Source organism: Papilio machaon, chromosome 13, assembly GCF_912999745.1.
Source record: "Papilio machaon chromosome 13, ilPapMach1.1, whole genome shotgun sequence".
NCBI lineage: Eukaryota > Metazoa > Arthropoda > Insecta > Lepidoptera > Papilionidae > Papilio > Papilio machaon.
The window spans coordinates 818353-843827 of NC_059998.1; the positions used below are offsets into that span (position 1 = coordinate 818353).

The 25475-nt window shown below is 32.4% G+C and overlaps 2 protein-coding genes across 2 annotated transcripts in view; one reads left to right on the forward strand and one right to left on the reverse strand.

Annotated features, from left to right (window-relative positions):
- Positions 1–11308, reverse strand: part of LOC106719323 (mucin-5AC) — a 61379-nt gene extending 50071 nt beyond the window's left edge. The window contains exon 1 of the mRNA XM_045680469.1: positions 11020–11308. Within this exon, the coding sequence (XP_045536425.1) occupies positions 11020–11064 (45 nt within the window). The 5' untranslated portion in view covers positions 11065–11308. The remainder of the gene's footprint in view (positions 1–11019) is intronic.
- Positions 11309–14558: 3250 nt separating this feature from the next.
- On the forward strand, positions 14559–23914 carry LOC106719293. The gene is made up of 10 exons (XM_045680487.1): positions 14559–14757; positions 15165–15294; positions 17209–17313; positions 18720–18947; positions 20503–20597; positions 21011–21242; positions 21684–22840; positions 22933–23128; positions 23207–23424; positions 23611–23914. The coding sequence occupies exons 1-10, from the start codon at positions 14750–14752 to the stop codon at positions 23777–23779; spliced, it is 2538 nt and encodes an 845-aa protein (XP_045536443.1). The 5' UTR covers positions 14559–14749; the 3' UTR covers positions 23780–23914.
- The last annotated feature ends 1561 nt before the right edge of the window (positions 23915–25475 follow it).

The following is a 25475-nucleotide window of genomic DNA, read 5'->3' on the forward strand; positions in this document are numbered from 1 at the left end:
TTTAATGAATGGAGGGGACATTTCACCTTCTTATGCGTCCCCCCTCCGCCCAATCCACTTCCCATTCCCATCATTTCCTTAAAAGAAAAGGATGGGAAGGAAATATGGACTAAAATTAGGCCAGCGGCACGCACAATTATCAGACGGAACGCGTAATTGCTTCCACTTCACGCCTGTGTGGTCGTGGTATTTCACCGGTCGTCTCGGCCCATTCTTCCACCTAACAAATATTATTGTTGCGGGATCTACCACTGTTAAATTATTAATTTTTAACTTTTTTTATCCAAAGTAAACAACGATGAGTCTAAACAATGTATTTAAGTTTCTATATACAACCTACCATAAAAAGTTTATAAGCCACTACTATATAATTTATCATCTCAAATTAATCACTTGCGCCTGTAATTTCATTAAATTTACATTGTTAAACAAAATATAGAAAATGACTATAAGTCTAGACTTGATGAGTTCGTCCTTTATATTTTTTATGTGCCAAATAAGGCGCGCTACAGCCGGCAATACTCATCGGCATGCCGTTTAATGTCAGAGGTAAGGGGACAAGGCACGACTTTGACTTTTACAGCGCAGTAAACTTGTAACCATCCTGTACTTGAACGCAGACAACCTGCATACAGATTCACTATGATAAAGTGTTATTAATCCAATGGAATTTCCTTTTTTTAATTCTATTTTTTAATAAGTGCACTTAATAAGGCAATTTCATAGGTATAAATGTACACAGTAAAAATACTACACTTACAGGAAGTGGTCGTTACTTGGATAATAGAATTTATAATATTTTTAGAGACCTATAACACTTAAATGTATAATTATTTAATTATAATGTATAAATTGTTATTTAATTGTAATTTTTATCTTGTTTTGTATTTTAATTAAGCGTCTTTTTAAGCTTTTAAAATGTATAAACGACAATTTTTTTACAATACGTGAACACTTTTTGAACATCTATGATACCTGATTCTTTTATAATTTCTATGTAAAACAACACCGCTTTTTTTAGATAAGTCAATTGTATAACGATCAAGTAACTTCATCAATCCACCACCACCTCGCAATCAAACAATATTGATGTATTGATTTAAAATTGCGAAAAGTAGAAATCGGCGATGCTCGATGTTGCAAAAATTCGAGTGAAAAGTGAAATGAGTAACTAAAATCGGTACTCCGCTCACGAAGCACTTTCGCGAATACACGAGTGTGCAGTAATACGATACATATCACTATGCCATTGCAAACTTAATACCACTGGTATTATCCGAAACGTTTTGGTAATCAGTTCATAATCTGACAGGTCAAACTAGCAGCCCCATGAGCTATACTTCGAAGTATAAAATTTAAATCATATCTTAGGCTGCCTACATCGGGACTGACTTATGCGATATACTAAATCTTATCATTAAGGGCCTTACCATAAAAAAAAACTTAGACATTGTTTCATATACATTTTAACTTTAATATCTGTCAACCTTTTTATACCGTGACTCTGGCGCCCGAAACGAATTTTTGGAAATTATGATTATTGGAACAATATGATGCGTATAACCAATAAATAATTAAGTACTTATACCGAAAGCATTATGGTGATACATATTTTTGGTGAAATATATAACCAAGTTAATGTCAATAATATCAACCAGTGGCGGTCAAAGGGTTAAAACACGTGTTAAAGTAAACAGTGTCTCATAGTATTTTTTTGGGTAATTCAATAAATGACGAACTTTTTTGTTTCAAATTATTGTTGCACACAAAATACATTAACGCACATGAAATTAAAATCCTGCAAAAGAGAAGCAATTTTTGCAACCGTATTGAAGATTTTTTTTATAGCTCTTTTACAAATCATATTTTTTTACAACATAAAATCTGTTATAAACATTTTTCTAAGCCTCTAATGAAGGCGTGAGTTTGTATCGCTATTTTTTATGTTATAAAAAACTTTTACTACGCGTAGAAGTCATACTAAAGATTAAGAACATGGGAAAAAATAAAAAAAGGAAAGTAAAATCCACGGGGTTGTTTGAGTTAATTAATGTTTTTGCAGTTGTAGCGGCAAATGATGTTATTGCGCCTAGTTGACGGACATTGAAAGTTTCTCATAGTAAAGCAAGTTCATTACTTTATTATGAGTAGCTTTACTAGTTTGAAAGCGTGAGAGTGAATAAAGAAAATATTAAATTAAAATGTCAAGTCAAGGTCATTATGTCACAGTGAAACATAGAAACTGTTATTTTAAACGAAAATTTCTTTAGTTATGTTAAAAAAATCTACTAATAACAGTGCTGAAAATATTTAAATTTAATAACTAATAAAATAATTATAATGATCAAGATTTTATAGTATGGCTATTGTCATCTTGTACGTATTTTTACACTAAGATTTTACTTCCCAAGTTTTATACGAAATCACAAAAAGAATAAAAAAATAAAGCCTTTTAATACTTATACATGTGTGATTATGAAATCAATTACTCAATACTAACAAATAATCATTACCACACTCGCACAAAACAAATTTAACCACATAATTGTTTAAGCAGATTGGTAAAGATGGTTTCGTGTGTAGATTTGTTTGTGAGGTAAAGGTGAAAGGAATATATTTCTGGGCCTCTATGTAAACAAATTCAAGAAAGAGAAAATAAAAAAATGTCAATGTGATTTAAAGATAATGCCTTGCTGGTATATTATGAGAATCCTTCACATAAATATATACAACATCCTTATTTATTAACCCATTTGCGTATATACGTTTTTAATACTGGTTTGCCTTTTCAAGTCATCCTTCAAATAAATCGTTCGCTGTTTTTTTAATCGATTGTGTTTTGTTTTAACCGAATTGTTAACTCTTTATAGTAAAATGCTATTGAATTATACGTTGTCAGTGACTCACGATTTGTTTCAAAAACATCGTCCTATGTGACTTGTTATATTAAAAATATCTTTCAGAAAAGTACATTCGAAAATTTTATAGATTTCCTGAACTGAGTTGTCTTATACGATGTGGTAACTTTATTAAGTTTCTGAAAACAACCAAGTTGAAACATTATCGAAGTTATTAATAATACATCAGGGCTTTATACCAAATGAGGTCGACGGAAAATTGCATGTATAGACGTAAAGTTAAAATGTAAACAACATATTTAATATTTTACATCCTTATGTATTTAGATCCTAAACCTATTTTTCACTTTAATTACATTTATGTACAATGAACAGTTTTTCCCACAAATCATATCCCAACATCTATATACAATTGGACAATAGCTAATTACGTCGCAACTAAGTAAATATATGACAATTACAAGGAATGAAATAACCTTAAATTATATGGTCAAGGCAAGTGTTAAGAATGAAGGAAGACAAAATTATACATTCTTTTTCCATACTTATCTAACACTTGTACAAAAACTTTATTATCACAAAGTATAGAAAGAGTAATATAGAAGAATTGAAATATTCTTAACTGACTGTATGCAACTCCGGACTCCTATGATCCTTAGGAGAAGAATATGATTCATATGAAAACGCCCTCGTCAAAACATTTTCATCCTTACATACATACCTACATATAAACAAGCATACATACCAGTGAAAAATTTTTTTTTTAAATTTGGCCATAAAAATATTGTGCGTTAATTGTTTCAAAATACATATTGGACGGTAACACCGGAACATTTGCGTATAACCTGTTTAAAGCATAGTTATTGATTTTTAATTCTATGCAAACTGTCCTCAGCTTATTCTACATTTACATAAATATATAAAAGTGCTGAACTGACGCGTTTCATATTACATAAGTATGTCATCAGTCGCATTACGTCATTAATGTTAAGAATATTTCTTTGATAAAATATATTTTCCTCACAACAAATGACGAAAGTCTGTTACTTAGAAGTATTTCCGACATTTTTAAATATATTTTATCACTTGATAACATAATTCAAACTGGCCACAAAATATTACTTTCCTTTTGTGTCAAAGATTAAAATGAAAGGAAAATTGAGAATATTATAAATGTTATGTGGAATTGAAAGATTTAATGAATTTAAAGTATGTGTATACGTTTCTAGAAATACCATCTCAATATTACTGGATTAAAAAAATATTTTTAGTACAATTAGTACTTAATTCTTAATACTTTATGAAACAATTTTCAAACTCTATTTAACTTAAGTTATCACACAATCTATGTATTTAACATATCGGAATACTGACAAGAGCTTGTTATAAACGCTTTTATGTTCTATGTTAATAGAGACATTCTCATATTGTTGCTATATCTTTCAATGATTGTATTCCAACAATGAAGTTAGTTATCGCCTGAGAATGTTCCGCGACTGGACCTTGCGATGCAAAGATTGTAGCGAGCACACAGACCTTGTGACTCTTGCCCTTTCTATGTATTCAATATTCAATTATGTATATAAATTCATACTAGTTACTCATAGAACGTTGTACATATTTCAAATTATAAAGAAAACCATGATGTTATTTTCTTCTATCTTTAACTTTATGAATTTAAATATAGAAACATATTTCTTCGTGGTTACTAACGTCTTATAGTTCAATTATAGCTAAATACGAATAAAAAATGTGTTAAATGTAACGAGCTTACGCTATCAAAATTCTACCATAATATAAGTACTTAGATTAAGCACAATTAATGATTAAATAGTAACTTAAAATAACCTTTATGTCTTGTTTTAACTTCCGCGTGGAATGCGAAATGTGAAGAGAAAGTGACAACTTTGTGAATAGATTAGATGATGAAGTTATATTATTTAGTTAAAATTATTTATTCAAATAAGATAATTTTAATTCATAGCCGTCACATATACTTATATAACACAATCTTGAATAAAACAAAAAAGCTATTTTATCAAACGTTATCAATAGAACATTAAATTAATGGTAACAAAGTAGGAATATATCAATGTAACATTTTTTTCCGGTCACAGTTAAAGATATACAATATGTTAAAGACATTCAAAAACTAAACCAAGTTATGTTCACTCTTTTAAACACTCCGTTTAGAATATTCAAATAAGGCGGTATCAATAATCTGTAAAGTGGGACGGATATTTATGACAATCGCCTTCCTATCGTCATCGCCAATTACATATTAAAATTAGTATGACATTTTGATGTACTTTACGTCACATAGGTTTGCACAAATTTTAATACAAACTTTGTCGATTATAATAAGATGGCGATTGTCACAAATATTCGTGCTAAGCCCAAAAAATCATGATTTTTCTATAAGAGAACGAAGTGCGGGAACAACAAGGTGATCATGCACATCCGCAACAACAGCGGAACTTCAGATGCGTTGCAGGTCTTTTATAATGTACGTTCGCTTCTTGTAGGAGTCTAATTCGTACTGTTTTGGAAATATCGTCGAGTACATACCGTTAAATTAAACTAAATAAAAGACCTAAGTTATATAAGTTAGATCGTAAGTCAAGACATAAACACATTGAAATAAAATAACTTAAGTATTAAACGTTGCTTAATAAAAAGATGAATGAAAATATGGAAGTTTTTCATGCATCACATTATATAACATAATCTAAGATTATTTTATTTAAACATCTATTGAAGTTAGATATATAATAAAAAAAAATCTTTAAATATAAGAATGTATAACCGATAATTCTCTAGACATTACGTAAGTTATTGTGTTTCTAATTTATCATTGTGGCATTAGTTCAGCCGCAAATGTCTTGCAAAAATTGTTACTTCTGACTATTATTTAAGTTTTCGCTTCGATAAATATAAGTTGATGTTTTAATTTAGTCATTATTATAATAGATAATTGGATTTTCTTGACATGCTTCAAAAGTCAGATTCAAGAATTAAAGGTACTTTAAGTTCTTCAAAAGTTAAGTTTAAGTTAGGTGTTTTAACTATCGATTTTTCTGAGACCAAAATCTAGAGAACAGAGATAACAATATGTTTTACACAGGGATTTTGGTCTTGGAAACCAACTATTATAAAATTATAAAACTAACCTTCAATTTTTATTTCAGATGACTTTTATATCTTTCAGATTATTTTCAAATCAAGAAAAATATGTTTAGAGAAAAGATTATATCTCTCTTGGTTTTACGTAGACAAAACTTACTAATTTAAAAATATTTCACAGAGCATAAATTTTAAAATCAATTATTGCGGAAACATAGTTTAAAAAATCATCGTCTCGAATTGATTTTGTAAAACATACAGCGTAAAATTACCGCAGAGAGAGTGATAATAATTATATATGGTTACTTTTACTATTTATATAAAAACTTGTAACTAATAACTTATGTAACGAATAGTTATATACAAAGTAGGATATGTCGAATGTAAACCTCGGTTATGATCATGTATATTTCATTCTAAAATAGCCAAAAAAATTGTAATAGTCAAATTAGGTACAGACATTTAGAATTTGAAATCGAAGAAAATAGATTTATTTTTCTCAAATATTCATTGAATAATAATATGCTAGATTCAAACTACGAGTATATTGATTATTTTGATAATTAAATTTTATAGAAATAGATAAAGTAACCTTCGAAAGACGAGAGTGCATAGGCTCTATGAAGGTCGTTTAAATGCCAATGTTTTCCTTAAATTGTCACCTTGTTTACTTATTCTTCACTTTATCTACTAGTGCTTTTTTATAAAGCTGTACCTAAATATGATATACATTTTTTAAGGTATTACTGAAAGTAAAAGAAGACTGTAGTCAGAGCATATCCGTTTTATACCACGAATTATTTCAATAGCAATATTTGATTATTCAAAATATACATTTAAAAGCTTATTTTAGCTATAAATAGTATTGGCTCGCTTCGTCAGCAAATTCCTTTGAGACGAGACGGGCCGCTCGACATTATACATGGCCGTACCCTTGACTGTGCGCCTTTCTCTAGTTATTGATAACTGCAATTGTTCATTACCGAATGGACAATATAGATATGATACGACGAAATTAAATAGAATCATTAAAAACAACTGGTTAAAAATTAAATCAACTTCCGTTTCAAGTAAGTTATTCTTTTGTGACGTGAGACGTTAAGTAAAAATAAAACAATTATTTTATATACAATATTAAAAAGGATTGACAAGAAATCTTAAAAATAGAAAATTTCTTAGTAATTGCCTCAAAAAAGAAAATATGCACTTTAACTAAGTTGACGGAAAAAAATTTGGTGTCATGCCACAGAATTATCAAAACAAAAAACGTTCACGATATTGTTTGTACATGTTTATCTAATTTTTTTCTGATATAAATTGATGATGAAAATTTTAGCCATAGCCTTCTTTCTCTACATTTACTCAAAAATAATTTTTCTAATTATACCAAAAAGCGACTAGACTTTAAATCGTTTTTCTTACATTATACTGGAAATGAAATGATATACAATAGCACAGGTTACGTGTATCTGTGTCACAGCATCAGAGCTAAGGCGACGCAATCAAGCAAAGGTATCGTATTGCATTGCCTTATGAAATGGTTACGAGCACGCGTTGCCAATGCTACTGGCCGACATTTTTCTCTTTAACTCTGTGTAGCCTTTTTTGCTAAAAAAATAAAACTTATTTTTAAATACACTATATAAATTTAAATTTATGTTAACTTCACGACAACATTTTTCAATATTAGAATAGTGATTTAGTAAATTGGTAATTCAGAACCATAAAAACTAGAAAAAGATTTAATATTTACCAGGGGTGGTTAAAATTCGAACATAATTAATAGTATATTTTTTAAAGGTTGCTTTATTCGCTTCTTCTCCATATTTAACTTTGTCAAATATCACGTTTATCCATTTCCGGAAATTCCTTAATAAAGGATATCAGTTTTCACTTCACGTATTGAGATAATTGTCCCTGTTTCTTTATCAATACAATCCAATACATATTCAATAAATTAATACTATAGTAATTCTAAGCAACGTCCACTTCTATGAAAAATAGTTTAGTCATACAACGCATTTAAACAATACTATAGCTGAGCGCATGTACCAGTGCACAATTAGAGCAGAAAATGGTATATAATAAATATCTATATATAAATATGTCCTAGAGTCACAACAAAAATACTATGAAACATGATTGGCCTGTTGTCACTAACGTAACAAAAATAACGACCCAAATAAACATGATGTAAATATTTACCTCATCTCAATAAATTGCAGCGGCTTTAAGAAAATAACATACAAGAAATTTCCGTGATGTCGAACGATTTAGAACAAATATTCGCGTTGCATGCAACTCTCCGATGCAATTCCGCTTTGGATACCGGCCGTTGAAAATATACAGTCGAGGACGTTTATTTCCTACCCATTTCGATGAAATATCGTTCGACGCTCACAAATAAATCGAAACCTTAAATGAAAGCAACATACATGATGAATTATAGCTCTGACAGTGACAGTTTTACTATACGATCGACTCTAAGTGGTAAGCGAATTAAATTCTTTGATGGTTAACAGTCGTATCTCGACATGTCTCTAATCTTTTACTTATGAAGGCTTTACTTTCGACTTGTACAATGGATTTTCTTAATGAAGTTCAAGTGAAAGTCGCTTAATACGAGTGAAGTAAGTGGTCGGCAATTAACAGAATTAAAGTAAAATTTAATGTTGCTGCTACTCTTCAAAGCGAGAAATTAGTTGCTAAAGAGATTTCCACAAAATGAACTGAAATAGTACAAGTATTACTGTAATAATTAAAATCGAAATACCTACAGTTACTAATAACTTTGAGTCACTTAATATAGGTATATGTCATCAATAATATTTTTATTATTTAGCATTCGTACTATATCTTCAGTTTTGTGTATCTAAGTTATTTTCAGTTAATTAAAACTTCTGTTAATTATAAATACCATGCTCATAATTTTATTGAATAAATTAATCAGATGTCAAACTCATCGCGATGAAGCAAGTTATGTGTTCAACGCGTTGATGTCTTTTATATGAAAATTTTGTATTAGGAGAAATTTTCATCTTTATTGTAAATGTTTCATACAATCTCTGCCTTTTAAATATAATAATACATAAATCGCTGTAAAACAATTATTTCGTAATAAAAAAAACCTTGTATAAAATTTCAGAAATTAAATTATTTGTGGTTATTTGAAACAACTTTCGTTTGAAAGCCGAGATTATCGAAATCATGCTACGACTTACAAACACTCTCGTCAGCAAGCTCTTACTTTTACCAATCGCATTATTATAAGCTTAGTTACCATACGTAACTATATATTTACTGGATTTGCTAGATAGATATGGATTGTCACTTTGGACAATCTATAGATATCCTGAAGGATATTTGATAAAAGAAAACTCTATTACCTAATAAATTTGAAATGTATTAAATTTAGTTTAGTTTTTATTTCGAACTTTACATATTTTATCTTTGAAAAATATTTATTATTTTTATGGCAAAAATAATTAACCACTTTAGTTTTATTGGATCTCAATGTATACGATAAAACGTGTGCTATTGAACGAAGAGTCGGAATTCAGTGACGGGGAATGTGCGCAGGCGCAGGCTATAACCAAGGACGCGCGAACCGAGAACTGTACTATGCATTACAATTTTTAAATGGCAACCTATGTTACTAGCAATATTATATTCAATAAAATATGTTATTTATTCGTATATAAACATACAATTAATAATATTTTATTGGTATTATTATGACCTGTATTTCTTGCATTCTTTGTTATAATAAACTCAACTATGTTTTTTTTATTTGCTTATGTGCTATTCCAGATTGGAATTTGTTTTTTTTTTTTAATTCATCCAGCTTTATTTAGCCGTTTTGATATTATGTAGTAACGAACATCTATCCAACCTTTTTCGTTGTTTTTTGGTTAATTATAGTAATCAATCAGATATTTATTGAATCGTATATTATAAGGCATATAATGTAAGTCCTTGACACTTAAGATGCTCGCTGGTTAACCTTCAGTTATCCTAGTGACCTATTAACAAATTATATTACAATTAAATGATAATTTTATACATCAGCGACAAAAATCAATCAACATAGCAACGCGGATGACATATCACCAAGGTCGGCAAATGTAAAGACTGTTTTTTATAATTAATTAAAAAATAAAAACAGAATTATTAATCAAATTGATACATAATCAAGAACATTTAAATGTCAACATTTTTGAATATATTTTAATGATATCACACATAAATAAAAAGTTGATTATTAACCTATTTTAACGAATTATTATTGTAACCGGAACCTCTTGTTAACTTTGATCTTTTTATATTTGCTTATGCTTTTCCGGATTCGTTTATAAAAGAAATTAATAATATTTTCGTAACCAATCAAAGTAAATCATAATATTCGTAATCTTTTCCAAATAGTTAATCATAAATGTTTAGAGATGAAAAGTATGCGTAAATGTATGAATGTAGAAATGTCTAGAGAGATGTGCAAGGACCGTTATAAGTGGAAATTCTTAACATCCCTAAAATATATCTGCATTAGATTAACTTTATTAAGCACATAGTACCTATAACACCTATAACTGAAAATTCACTCTACAGACATTTGGTTAGAAATTCAATTAAAACATCGTTAATTTTTTTTTTAATATAGATTCTAATTGTGTTAACGTCTCCTTTGTTACAATTAATTTCACAAGTATTGAAAAATAATTATACACATATTTAAGAAATTATCTCTTACAAGAAACTAGATAAAGGCTTCATTTTGTAAGAAACTACCACCACTTTGCCGATCCAACTGCGTAACCAATATATCTCGCAACACAAACACGTTAACTAAAAAGGGAAATCGACGCAATAGTGATGAAGAGAATTTCTAAATTGATAGAATATTCTACAAGATTAATCTTACAAGGCTCATGTGACAAAAAAATCGCGTTGAAAAAATTATTAATGTCTTAAAAAAACTTATATTTTTTAAGTAATTGTAAAAATTATAAAAACCGTCATTCATAAAAAACTATAAACTTACCATATTTATGTGTGATAAACACTTTCTCCTATCAATAACTCCCATGATTTATTTTTAGTCAAACATTAAATTTAAAAAAAATAAAACAAATTTGCGAAATGTCTTTTTTCACAACGAAAAGTTTATAACACACATTTCACAACACGTGCCGTATAAAATGCAACTTTTGATACAGCGAATGCTGACACTGGTTGACACGCGCGCCTTTTAATTTTAAAAAGTTAATCGCGTTCGAAGTTCAAAAAGCGCTTTGGCGGGAAACGTCAACTCGCATGGACTACGCGCCACAAACTGGCAAGATGGCGGGCTTTTTTTGACGATTCACACGAGTCGATTCACTTTCTACGACCTTACGTTGTGTGCGACTTGTAAGTAATTAAGCATAAAGATTTACGTAACCTGTCGATGTAACCCATAAGTATTTGAGTTTCCGCAGATTATACGTTTTAGTAACTTAACGGTTATCAAGGATAACGTTTCTAAGATAACTCTTTCCTATCGCTTACTTAACATGAAAACTTAAAACCGGATTTCGTACACTAGGCACCAGTTTGAAACTTAATACTAAGTTTAGAGAAAATAATTGTTTTAGATAGCAAAAAAAGACATTAAATTCCAAATTAAATCACACATAAAAAGCCATCAGAAGCATTATAGAGGTATTTACGCATTTCACATAATATAAATCAAACTTCTTTTTTTGCCTATTAATCAAAACTTCAACATGTACCAACAGATATTAAGCTTTCTTTTTGAAATTGTATTTTAGAAAAGTAATTTATAATAATCTTTCAAAGTCTCAGTGAGAGTAGGCTCAAGTAAGCATCTTACCTCTACTAACGTAATGTAATAACACACTCGTAATAAAAGTAGAACTATACTATATCATTATTCAATCATCACCTCGTGTAATCATAAAAAGCGTCGTAGAAACTTGGTCTAGTTAAACCAAATAGTTTCAAGTTACTTTTATGTTTTATTTTTCCATCGTCCACACCCACACAACTTTTATGTTTTATATTTGCATCGTCTACACCCACACAAAGAGTTAAAGAACTCCTTTATCTAGCTGTCCATATCGAAAACTTGTTTACTGAGTTTCTTGAACTCTTCTTGTTGGCTTCACAGAAACTAATGAATAGATTGCGAGCAAATCATGCAACAACTAACGCTATAGCGCACTCTACAAAACCCATTATTTCACAAACCCTGTTTTAATCTAAGACAACAATAACATAACTCGCGGCCGTAACTCAGAGGGGTAGAGAGAATCCATGGACTTCCAAATGGCGCGGTCCAAATCTAAGACAGTGATTCAATTTTTTAAATTCACTATCTCATTTTTTTAAGAAAACAATGGCATTAATCTATGAACATCATTTATATAAGCATTTATACATAGCAAAGATGTTACAGTAAAAACTGAAATATACTTACATAAAAGGTACAAAACATTCGACATACGCGGGGCTCCGCCCTTCTCGCTGAAACTAGCCTTCGGCGTGTTCTAGATTGCTAGATCATAGGTGACTGGTATGTACTTGCAAAAAAACTGTATCAAAGAATGTAGAGACACGACTGCCGCGCCTAAACGCGTTCAAAAGTTTTAAGTTAGCAACTATTGCGGCACGGAATATATTAAACGGATAAGTTAAATACTTAGTTACGCAATTTGTATGGAAGTTAATAAATTAAATAGAAAACTTTGTTGCTTAGAGCTAGTTAGGTTAGCTCTATTAATGAACAATCTTACATATATCCCTATTTTTTATTTACCGAATAATTAAGCTTTAGAAAATATTTATTTTTACTTCGAGACGATATGTTCAATAGTCCATGTTTCTCGACTTTTAAATGTTACGTTTTTTTTTCTCATTGCTTTTAAAATTTCAAGTGTAGGTGTATTTTTAGGATGATTTAGGATGATAAGTATACTAATGTGCAAGGTTGTATTTTTTATAAAAGAGGACGAACGAAGTAGGTCGTTATCAACGTCCCACTTTAAAGTAGTGCCCCTTAATCGCACGACCGACCCACACGCTCCTTCCTCTGTCCCTGAACTAAACCAATCAATTCTAAATATAGAAGAGATAAAACTTCTTTGATTAATTCTTAAAAACATTGAGAGAAGACATGTAAATAGACATTTAAATTAACTTAGTAAATAAGTATGCGTCAGAAGAAAAGCGTACATACACAGGTACGCTTTTATAGAAATTATAGTATCAAATTATTAATACAGATGTTTAAAATTAAACACGCTCATGCATCCGTTCACCTCTCACCACTAAATATCATCATTTCAATTGACCTTGGTGAAGAATTGTGCACGTACATATTTAAAACGATGCCCCGAATCTACAAAGGTCGTGTGAATCATCACATCTATTGAAATAAAAAGTACTATAATAGCATAGCTAGAGATCTAAATAAGTAGATAAATTAAAAAAAGGATTAAAACCTAAATTCGATAAGCAGAGGCCAGATTAAACGAAAACTTTCCTCGTGCATTACTATTCACTGCACAAAGGTCTTTGTAAAAACGTACGTAGATGAATACAAGTTAACCATCATCGAAATATTACTACAAACTAAACCATGCCTTATTTCATGAACGGGTAATTACGAAATTCGCTTGAACATTTCAAGTATTCACCATGCACTAACATGTGTACCTCTTAAGACTTTTCTATCTTGCATCGTGAGATGTATAATGATGTGACATAAATAGTGCAAGTGTCGATGAACTTGCATGCAATTATAATGCGTCTAATAGCCATTTATAATGTAGGCAAACTAAGTTTTGTACACGAGTTTCACTACCGTCAATCTCACCTCGAAGGATCGCAACCTTGACCCGAAACCATCTATTTTGATCAGTGCAATAGTGCCAGGTCTCATCTTCGCTATTTCATAAAGAAAACCTTACATGCATATTTAATATACATATTTAATTAATTTCTATTAATAATTTCAAAATGTTGATATTTGCACGTGCATGTGCAATCCAAAACTCTACCCGGTCTTCTATAGTAACTCTTATTGCTTATCAATGATTTAATTACAAATTAACAATCGTTCTGAGAAAAGTTTAAATATTCTACCTTCTATAAGTTAAAATTCCATACACACTTCATCTATCGGTGTATCAAAGAACGTTCCGTTCTACGCAGAACGGAACCGGACGTCCGTCATGATATACTATCGATCGATGCAAATTACAATTGAAATTGAATAAGCCAAAAACTGTTAAAGAAATGGTAATAGATAATGTAATAGAAATTGCCATTGTGCCTTATTTACTCTGACGTTACGAAAATACTTCTATAAATATTGGGTAGTAATCCACACTTGATAATACCTAATCACAACTATGCTAGTTTTTGTTCAGTGAATTAGTGCGAATCCGTCTTATTTAAACTAACGCCATCTATCAAGAAAGAGCTTAAAATCACAAGTCATAGACAAATTTCGTATTGCTATCTACCAATTTTAATTTTTGGTAGAAAAAAACCTCCACTTGGCAACATTAAATTGGACAGTCAAATCAAAAGATACGTGACGGCTGCAGCGTTTCTTGAATGTGTGTCGCAATTTTTTCTAAATACGATGAATATTAGCGGGTATTGTGCTTAATTTATATTTATAAATAATTACGTGTACACATTTAACTAAAATGTTGTGAAATGTATTAAAATCTTCTAAAAGAAACCGATATAAATTCGACAAAATGGCCAAGTAAGTAACACTAACGTACTGTCCTTTCTGAAATTGATTCTCATTAAATAATTATGCTTTTGAAATATTATTTATGTAGACTGCTTTACATATTTAAATTCTTAGAACTATATTGAGAACATTTTGAGCACTGAGCGTCATTTCAGTTTGAATATTCATTATTTTTTCGCGAATTACACGCTCAAAACATTATTCCTGAGTTTATACATTTAATCATAGTCGTTGTTCATTTTATGTTGAACGAAACGTTACAAATAGTTATTTATTTTCGCATTTAATACGGTTTTTTATAATTTGTCTATTTTTAAATCACTTAAGAATATTAGGATATCTTAACTATTTAATAAAAATTTAAATATTTTCTAAAATACACTATTAATTGTATAAAACTTTGTATATTGCTGTAGGGAAATGATGATAGTGTTTGTGTATGACACACAATGCTGTGTGTCAGAGGAGGATGACCCTGCAGAGGCTGTGCTGTACTTCCATCCCGGCTGGGTGTCCGACACACAGAGACATGCATTGGCAGGACAGGTATTCCACAAATTTTCTTACTGTACTAATATATACTGTAGATATAAGTTATTACTAATATAGTTTTTAAGTAAAACACTGTACTAACAATTAATAGATGTTTATCTGAAATAAATAAATTATTATTATTATTATAATTCATGAAATGGTCACATATATACTAAAACTACACTAAGGCCACTTATTAACTTTGTGAGTGGCAGTTAGCCTTGAATGCTACTGTTACAGTTTTCAGGAGACAACACATTCATTGATATTTTCTAAAAACCTTTAATCTAATTTGAATAATGCCTTTTTTTAATTTAACTCAAATATTGTTGAATTAAGATATGTAAAGCTTTATCTTAGCTTTGAAAACAGATAATTTATTCAATATAAAAGCTATTATCTTATCATATTAATGCATGAAATTACTAAATCACAGCCATTTACATATCAATGTATATTTTAGCAACATAATACATTTGTGGAATGTGCAAACCGGTTTTTGATGATTTCAGATTTGGCAAATGTTGAGTATTATATAAAAAATTATGTTAAATAGCTGTCGCCCACGACTCCGTCCGTGCGACGTAATTAAAAAAGATGTAATAAACAGCCTATATGTTCTTCCAGACTATGTTCTACATCTGTGTCAAATTTCATTAAGATCCCTTGAGCTGTTCCGGAGATACCTTAAAACAAACATCCATCCAACTAAACATTCACATTTATAATATTAGTAAGATTAGTAACACATTTCCAGAGCTGGGCATTAACTCGTTAATCCGTTAATCGTTAATTAACGAAGTTAACATTTTGCTTAACGGATTAACTTTTAAGTTAACTTCAAAAAGTGTTAACGCTTTTGTTAACTTCCGTTAAACTCAACTTCCGTTAATAAAACTCCGTTAATCGTTAAATTAGAAACTTGGAAACGTGCTGTCATTTTGTTTAAATTACGCGGCACGCCACGCTCGTAAGTTCAGCTATGTTGGGCGACTGTCGGCGACTCGAATGGTGAACGAACGAGTTGAAATTTGGTATATGTGAAGTTCGCGTGCAACTGTGATGCATCAGAGCGTCCGGGAAAGACGTGACTAACAGAACCAAATCAAAAGAAGGTTCGAAATAGTATATTTCATTACGAGTATATAAAAGCACGAGTATGTAATAGCCCACATTCCGAACGCTCTTCGTCCCTGCAATACGCCACTTTTTGAGCAACTGTATTAAAACACTTTTTACTCGTGCTTTTTCTTTACCTTTTCCAAACTCGTGCTTTCTCTTTCCCAACTGTCAAAATAATGTCTGTTAAAAAGAAAAACCAACCACGAAGTTTTTACAAAAAAAAATCATTGAAGTTTTTATGATTACTGCAAATATTTCTAAAAAGAAGTTCCTAATTTGTTACAGTATCAGATTTAATGATTTGATGAATTAGGTTAGGTTATATTTTATTTCATTTAATTTAATTTTCATTTCATATCAACAAAAATAATCTACTGAAGACTTGGCTCTTTGGGCATAGTTCCCTTTGTCTACCCAGAATGGGTGAAGAAAACAAAAAAAATCTGTTTGTATTCTTTTACGGTTTGCGCCATTGTCCAAACATTTTAGTTGACAGGCTTTCCGCACTCGTAATGAAATACACTATAATGCATTCATACTTGTCTTTAATACTAATGTGTTATAGAATGTATAGTCAAATTACTATTTTAAACAAGTGTCGCCACATAAGTGTGAAATTAGTATGTATAATTTTGATATGGTTAACTGTTAACGATTAACTTTAACTTGCGTTAAATTTTCGAGAATTTAACGCTTTAACGATTAACGAAGTTAATTTTTTAATTAACGAATTAACGATTAACGAAGTTAACTTTTCGATTAACTGTGCCCACCTGTGCACATTTCATTAAATTTGTGATGTAGGTGGTGGGCGCAGCACATTGCGTTAAGAGTCTCTTCACCCAGCCTGTGTCTATCACACTACAAAGCGGGAAGTTTATCCTCAGAGAGTATGGTAGATATGTTCTGGTGAGTAACTAACATATTAAATATATATATATTGTGTATACTACATTACCAAATACATATATAAAAGTACATATTGTTCTATATTATACATCTATGTATGATAAATATTTAAAAAATTGGCATTAGCGTAATAATTCCATTAGTCTCAAGGTTCTTATCAAATAGCTAACAAACACACACCTACGGACAAGTTATCGGAAGATATTATTATATATACATACTACAAATAAACTACGATAATTTTTTTACAATATTTGGTAATATTTGGTAAGTTCAAAACTGTTCGAAATTTGAAAAATACTTTTAAAGGTTCCATTATTACATCTAATGAAAAAATATTCACGAAGTAATATATTAATTGAGATAAAAACATCAAAATGCCCACTTTGCGGAGACTTGTCCCATTGTACACAGTGGAACATTTAGCTCTGCCCACGCTACGTTATCCGATTAAGGCTGGAATGCTAAATACTTAAGTAGTTGGATCTGAACTCGTTAATACTAGATTGTATCGTGGAAATATTTCGTGCTATTAAATATACATTTACCAGAGTGAATCTAGAGTGTACTGTCGAACCTTTTGTTATTAACGACCGGCTTCGGCTTCCCTCGGACGTATGTTTCAAGTTATCTTATCTTACGGGAATTTAAGCGTCTTCTTCGACAATTATGTCTTATATTTCAGGAAATTTCTTCCATTCTTTGTCAATTTATGAAACCATAGAGAAAATCATTAGGTCGTTGTACTTGTCGAACTTTTTTAAACGTAGCAGTCGAAATCACATGATGTTTGTTTTTACGCAAAAGATAAATCGAATCCGTACCAAATTCTATTTTAATTATTGGACGTTAGAGACCGGATTTCGATCACCGGTACCAATTTATAGAGTTGATTTCAATTTTAATTCGCGTTAGGTGACTAGAGCGGATTTACGCTCGATTTTGATCACGCTGTATGTTTAATTTCTCTGTTTACATACAATAAAAAAAACATTCCTCCATTTATAAGTAACAAAGAAAGCAACTCTTCAACTATTGTCGACAATTTTGTTTGTTGTTTTTTTTTTTGTAAAGTCGCAACAATGATAATTGGCCTACAGTCGAGTGACGCATCATTAATAAAGACGTACTATTGTCTCAGTTCACGCTAATTGTAGGAAATTATTGCGACCAACTGCGCAAAAACTCGCTCACTTAAATTAATATTTTAATGAAGTAAGATACAATTCTGACTCTACATATATAAATTGGGGCACTATGAAAATTTTGTAACGCTCAACACTTTGTTTTTTACTGGGTTCTAATATTGCTTTTTCTCAACGAGTCTTTAATCTCTCAAATATGTTGCAATTTTCACTATCCTTTTGTAAATAAGAGATAAAAAAAACTAAAATATTGACTTCTAGGCTATAGGTAGTGATCGTAATATCCCAGACTGGGTACTAAAGAACCGTGCCAGTCTACTCACTTCCATAATCAAAGTGTACCACGGCGATATGCACACGATCGCGGAACAGATGGAGGACCCCAAGAGACTGGCGGAGAAACTCTACCAGATATTTGAAACATACCTGCCAGTGTTGCAGTACGGCTGTCATATTTTCCAACGTGTGCCGATGCTCAGTCTGCCGAAGGTAAGTTTATTTATGACTCGCTGTGGCCCGTGACTGTCCGCGCGGGAAAAAATACTTAGTAGCCTATGTTTTCTTCCAGACTATGTTCTACATCTATGACAAATTTCATCAAGATTCATGCAGCCGTTTTGGAGATACCTTCTAACAGACATCCATACATCCAAACATTCGCATTTATAATGTTAGAAGTAACATTATTTTAAATGATAAAAAATAAAGTCAATAATTTTGATAGCTGAAATTTAAATACAAGAAGGTTTTTTATATTCTAGGGGATTAATTATATTCCTGTCTCGATTCTAATGATGTAATCTCGGATTAGTTTGACATATCGGAGAAATATCAACTGCGAACCAAACTAAAGTATTGATGTTTGGTTTAATAACCACATCATTGTGTGGAAAGATGTATGTGTTTCAATGGATGAACTTTAATTACTTAATTTAATAATTATTAAAAACGAATTTACGAAAAAGTATGTTCAGTATACGAGATTAGAATTCTTAAATATAAAAATGAAACTAGTAGGTAGGACCATGTAAAGTCCTTTTTATTCCATAATTAAATACGAAGCTCATTTGTTCTTTATTTCTTTTTAAAAGCAAAGAACTGGAATAATTTGCCTGAACTAATGGTACCATTCAAATAGAAGGCTGATTGTACATGCGAGAAAAAAGGAATTAGCATTTGCTTCGCTTTTGCTTTATCAGGAAATGTACGGAAAATGTTTTTCTATTTGTAAAGTCTCTGTATAGCAATTAAATATTCAAATGTGAGTTTAACGATTAAAGTTGGTACCTAATTTTTTTTAAATTACTTTTGGTGTTCGCAGTGATATGATCTCTTTGTAATATTTGACAAAAGGTTTACTATAGACGTAGATATATTAATGGAGATGTTATCTTACTTCTTACTAATATTAGAAATGAAAAAGTTTAGGTGGAAAGAAAGATAGATGTTTCTTTAGAAGGTATCTTCAGAACGACTTAACGAATCTTGATGTAATTCGGTATAGATATAGAACATAGTCTGGAAGAACACATAGGTTATTCATTCAGTTGTTTTAACTCGAGTCGCCGACGACACCGAGTTATCATATGAATTCTTTAACGACTACGGTAGCCATTTGAACGATAACCGCAATGTAAACAAACACTCCTTACATTTATCATTTGCATTGATAACAACAATGTTGAATGTTGCACCTTTATTTATTTAACTGTAATAATCATAACAAATTGAATATAAATCTTATCAATGTTTTGCAAAAAAGATTTAGAAGGAGGGCAGTATGAGTGGCGACAGTGAAAATCCACGGTTAAAATACAATTCCTTATTTAACAATCTATACATGTCTTATCTTTTCCTATTAAATGAAACTCTTAAAATTATGATTCATAAAATCTCTTCTTTAGATAAATTAACATTAGCTTAGCATTAGCAGTAGCTGCTGCCATTTAACATTTGCAAAAATAGCTACTATACTATTTGTACAAAATGTATCAAAGTCAGTCGTGTTTAGACTGTAATATATTATTGATAGTAATGTTTTCAGAGCGCTAGTTCCGTATACATGGAATCAATGCAAGTCCTGGAGCACTGCAGCAAAAGTGTCGGCGTGCTGGGCGGTGTTGTGCTCTACAATAATAAGTAATTTCATATTCATTATCAGCTCACTATACATCCCCACTGAGGGGCTCGGAGCCTACCCTAAGTTAGGGGTGACTAGGACATAGTCAACCACGCTGGCCCAATGCGGATTAACTTCACACATATCATTGTATTTCTTCTCAGTTATGTCCAGCATCACGATGTTTTTCTTCACAGTAAGAACGTCGGATAAATGTACATATGTAAATCGAAAAACACATTGGTACATAGCGGGATTCGAACCCAGGACCTGCAGATTGCAAGTCAAGTGCTTAACCCCTGAGCTGACGCTTCCATAATAAGTAATATTAGAAATTAATTGTAGATTTTGAATGAATCAGATTTAACTTGAATTTTTTTGTTTAAAGTGGGTACTTTTAAATGTACTGTAAAACTTAATCGATTTTGTTCAGAATCATCGCAACCCAATTGCCGCCGAGTCTTACTTCATATTTGACGGTAGTGGATCCTTATCGAATAAAGTCTCCCGCGGAGTCTGTACAGACAGAGACGCCATTGCCGCTCGGCGCACAACTGCTCGTCGTCTACGTCGCCAGGAAGACTTACGACATGCTGAAGAAACATACCGACAAGATGCAGGAGTTCTATCAAAATGGTGAAGAAATGATCGCAAAGTTTAAAAAGGTGCAATAATAGACATAATTTTACTAGTAAAGATATCTTTTTTTTAATTTTTGTTCATCTGCTGTATGTCTGTCCTTAAGGCCGCATTAGTTCCGGGTAATCTCCGGAACGACTGAACCGATTTTGATGGGACTTTCACTGGAAGGTAGCTGATGTGTGCGGGCTATTTTTTTTTTTTACTTAAGACTGCTCGTTTCTAATATTTTGTGCATGCAGAACAGTGAGACGAATTCTACATTATTTTAGAGAATTATTAGTCAAGATCATCTCGAGCGTATTGCGCGCTAAAGTTCCCAAAACCAAGTGTCAGATAGCTGTAGTGAGGCGACGTAAGCGTTGATATTTGACATGTCTAGTGCTGCGCCGATACACCGGCACAGTGTTGATTTTTGTCTCTAACAATTAATAGAAATTCATATTTTATCATTGACTCTTTCCCAGATGCAAGAAGCAGAACGAGAAAAACAAAGGGAATTTCCACAAAGCGGTATGAAGAGAGATAAATCACTTCTTTTCACAGCGGTCCCCGAGGAGGATCACACAATGATATCGCCGCCTAACAAAGAAAATACATCAGAAAACAGAAAGCCTAGCATGCCAGACGTAGTGCCCTTCACCAACAAACCCCGCCCTAGGCCCAATAAACTGTCTCTCAGCTTCAAAACGCAGAAGTCTCTTGACGAAGATGCGATGGAAAACGAAACAAAGTTTACAGGACAAACTAGCGTATGTTCTACTCCGATGGTAGAATACAAGAGACTTCACGGCAACATGCTATCAATATGTCAAAATCCAGACAACCAAACGCAGGAAAAATCTCCGGACGTCGAACCGGACGTTTTAAAGAACATAGAGAATAGTGCCAAATTAAAAATTGAAAGTGAACAGAGAGACAATAAGATGGTTCTAGACATCAATTGCATAGCTGATCACTTCATAAATAAACCGGAACCAATAAGGAAATTGGCTAGTGTTATGGACATTCAGGAAACGTTTAGGAAGATTTCCAACAGAGCGACGTCCAAGTTTAAGTTAAAGCGATCTCAAAACGAAGACGACTCACCCGCAGAGGAGGCCAGGAGCCCCAGCACGCTCACCATAAACGATCCCTTGTTCCCAGTATTCCGGAATGACGGTGTTGCCATATCGGAATCGCTTTTCAACCAGTATCTCGAGCAGTATTATTCTAGAATGAAACAGGAATCTAAAGAAGAAAACATGTTCAATTTTAACATTAAACTAGGGGAACAGAAGTTTGAAAACTTCGACTCTGATATGACTAAATCACCTCAGCGAACTCCCAAGAAAATAGTCAAAGACTCCAATAAGACGGTGCCAAGTGATCAGTCTAGACGAAAAGCTTTATCTCTACCTCTTAAATCTTTAACTGAGAGTACCGAAACGGCGACCGACTCGGAGGCGGTTAATTTTAAAAAGAAATTAACTGGGGTTCAGTTAACTCCTCTTATGGAGAAGCTGAGTCACTTAGCGTTCACTTCGGACAAATCCAGCGGGTACAGCAGCAGGGTGATGACTCCCTTAGAAATAAGAGAATTTCCAACTCCAGCTGTGGAACGTCAACTTAACTTTTCTGACAGGTAAGTTAATCTTGTAAAACTTCAAGGCTGGTCAGAATACAGTAACTTGTGTTATGCTAGAGAATTTTGTTTACGTTTGTCGGATATTTCAGAAGTAAAGGTCAACGTGAAGAGTCAGAGGGTGAGGGCGAGGTGGAAGGGGAGTCGGACGATGATCTGGACGCGCTGCCAGAGTACGGGCGTGCGGCGACCAAGTGCGCACTGTTCGTAAGCGGACTTCACAACATGGCGCTGCTCGCGCTCATAGACCTCGAAGCTGCTGACAATGTTGACACTATTAATAATTTGGTAAGTATCTTGAAGACAATACAGTAGGATGATGAATTTTAGTATTGTTTGCATATTTCAACAATATTTTGTCCGCAGTGGGAAACATCTCTGAACGCGTTGGGTCCTATAGAGCAGAAATGCATGGAGCCGCTGCCGGCGGAAGCGGAGAGCAGCGACTACAGCTACCTGATGCTGGACCCCGATTGGGGATCGGTTCGCAAAGGCGGGCCCTGGGCCGCCATGGACATCGCCACTATGGGACTCATACACAACGAATTCGCAGAGGACCCGGAAATCTCAGAGTATATACTGAGGTATGCTTCATAATAACTGCAAAATAGCCTATGACAATGCAGTAGGAAGAGCGTCGGTGGCTCATTGGTGGCACTTGACTTGCAATCTGCAGGTCTTGGGTTCGAATCCCGCCATCTATCAATGTTTTTCGAGTTTCGAATTATACATTTTAATGTGGGCACTGAAGAACATTGTTACTTTAACAGGAGCGAAGAGAGCGTGGTGGTTGGAGCAAGTTGTGGTGGCGGGCAGCTGTTCTACCAGGAGTCGGGCGCGCGGCCGCCCGGCCCGCCTCCGCCCTCTGACGCCTTCGCAGCCGCTCCACTGCGCGCGCGCCGACGTCTGCACCGTGATCACTGCGCCCTCCTCATATAGACCACATACAACCGTGACTTACTCACTGGGGGAGAACCTTAGTGTAGATTTCTTATACTCAATCTAGTCGAAACTAAGGGAAACCCCTTAACGACTAACTGCAGCCACATGTCTTGGTTTCATTATCATTGAAAATGGATGTCTGATGGTGGTTTCCAATCTTGAAGCCATAGTATTTCAGATATCATAAGTAAAAAATGCATTTTTTGTCGTAATGTTTAACTAAAGTTTGCTAAACAAACTGCACGAGAATGATAACAATGTGATTTTGTTAAAATTCTTGTTTTTTATCATATTTTCAAGTATATGATAGTGGTGATATGGTTACTAACATAACCACATTTGCGCAGAAGACAATTACCGAATTGCTGCCATCGCAACGAATTTTTTATACTTAACTTACCGATATTGTCAAACTCTTTATTGAGATAGGCAAAAAATAGATCAGCTCAATTCCAGCTCCAACAGAACCACACCAGATCGGGCAAATTTCGTTCACTTTATCTTTGTCTCTAAATTTCTAGAAATACAAGAAAGACTGATTTCAAAATGTATTCAAGCACACTGCGCATATAGGAAAACTTTATTTGCGCATACGTATTAGTATTATATTAAAAAAATTCTATACCATTCCAATGCCGCCCCTCCATGCAAAGGTTCCGTCAAAAATACCGAAAATTCTAAGCCAGAAACTAGATGCCTTTAAATTATTCTTAATACTCTTTAATAGTTCTTAGATTCGTTAAGACGACAGTTTTCTTAGTACCCCTTTAGGGCGTTCTTTTTGTAATTTCCATCTACTTATTCTTATCTATAGTAATTCATAGAATTTAGCATATTATTGGACTTAGCGTAAAAATTTAGGTTCTTTATTATGTAGAACTATTTTAGATGATAGGTAATCAATTTGTGTAGGACCGGTTCATCCGATATTTTCCTTTTTTAATGCTCCTATTAAAATTCAATATCTATTTACCCGAAATCACATTAATTTCATTTTATCAGAATTTTAAATGTATTTTACTCAGCATTATCATGTAGCAATAGCCCAATTTATTAGACTTCTAGAATTATAGTTCTATATAATCCTAGTACAAGAGCTATTCAAATCCTTTCCAAATATTTCCTGCCTCATATTTCTTGCATACATTGTTCTTGAAACAAAACAAAACCCTATTTAGTCTGTAGTAATTTTACAGGTTCTACACATATCTTCATAAATGTCCCTAAAATAATATTTATTATCAGGTGAAATCTTATAAATCATATTCATACAGACCGAAGATCGTTGAGATTTTTTCTATAAATTTTGCTCCTCTTTATTAGAAAAGCCTCATTATTACTTATTTATATGATGAAATCATTTCCTCAAGTCAATATGCTGTTCACGTAACCCCTCAGCTGTGGCTTTTGCCTGTCCGCTGCAGGTTGTTCTTGATGCTTAGAGTAGAAGGGCAATTAATCTCATAATCAGACGCTAGCTCGAGTCCAGACCTTTTTAACCCAAAACTTAGTTTGAAAACAAAGGCCACATTTAAGTGTTTCCGCAGCAGAAACACATGTTTATAGAATGCTGTTATAATTCATCGAAAATCTAGTTTTGTGGTCATTTTAAATTAATAGACAAGGTGTGGAAAAGTTGATTACCGCAAGTATTTTCGTATTAACAGTCAGCTTATTAAGAGATGTGGACTTT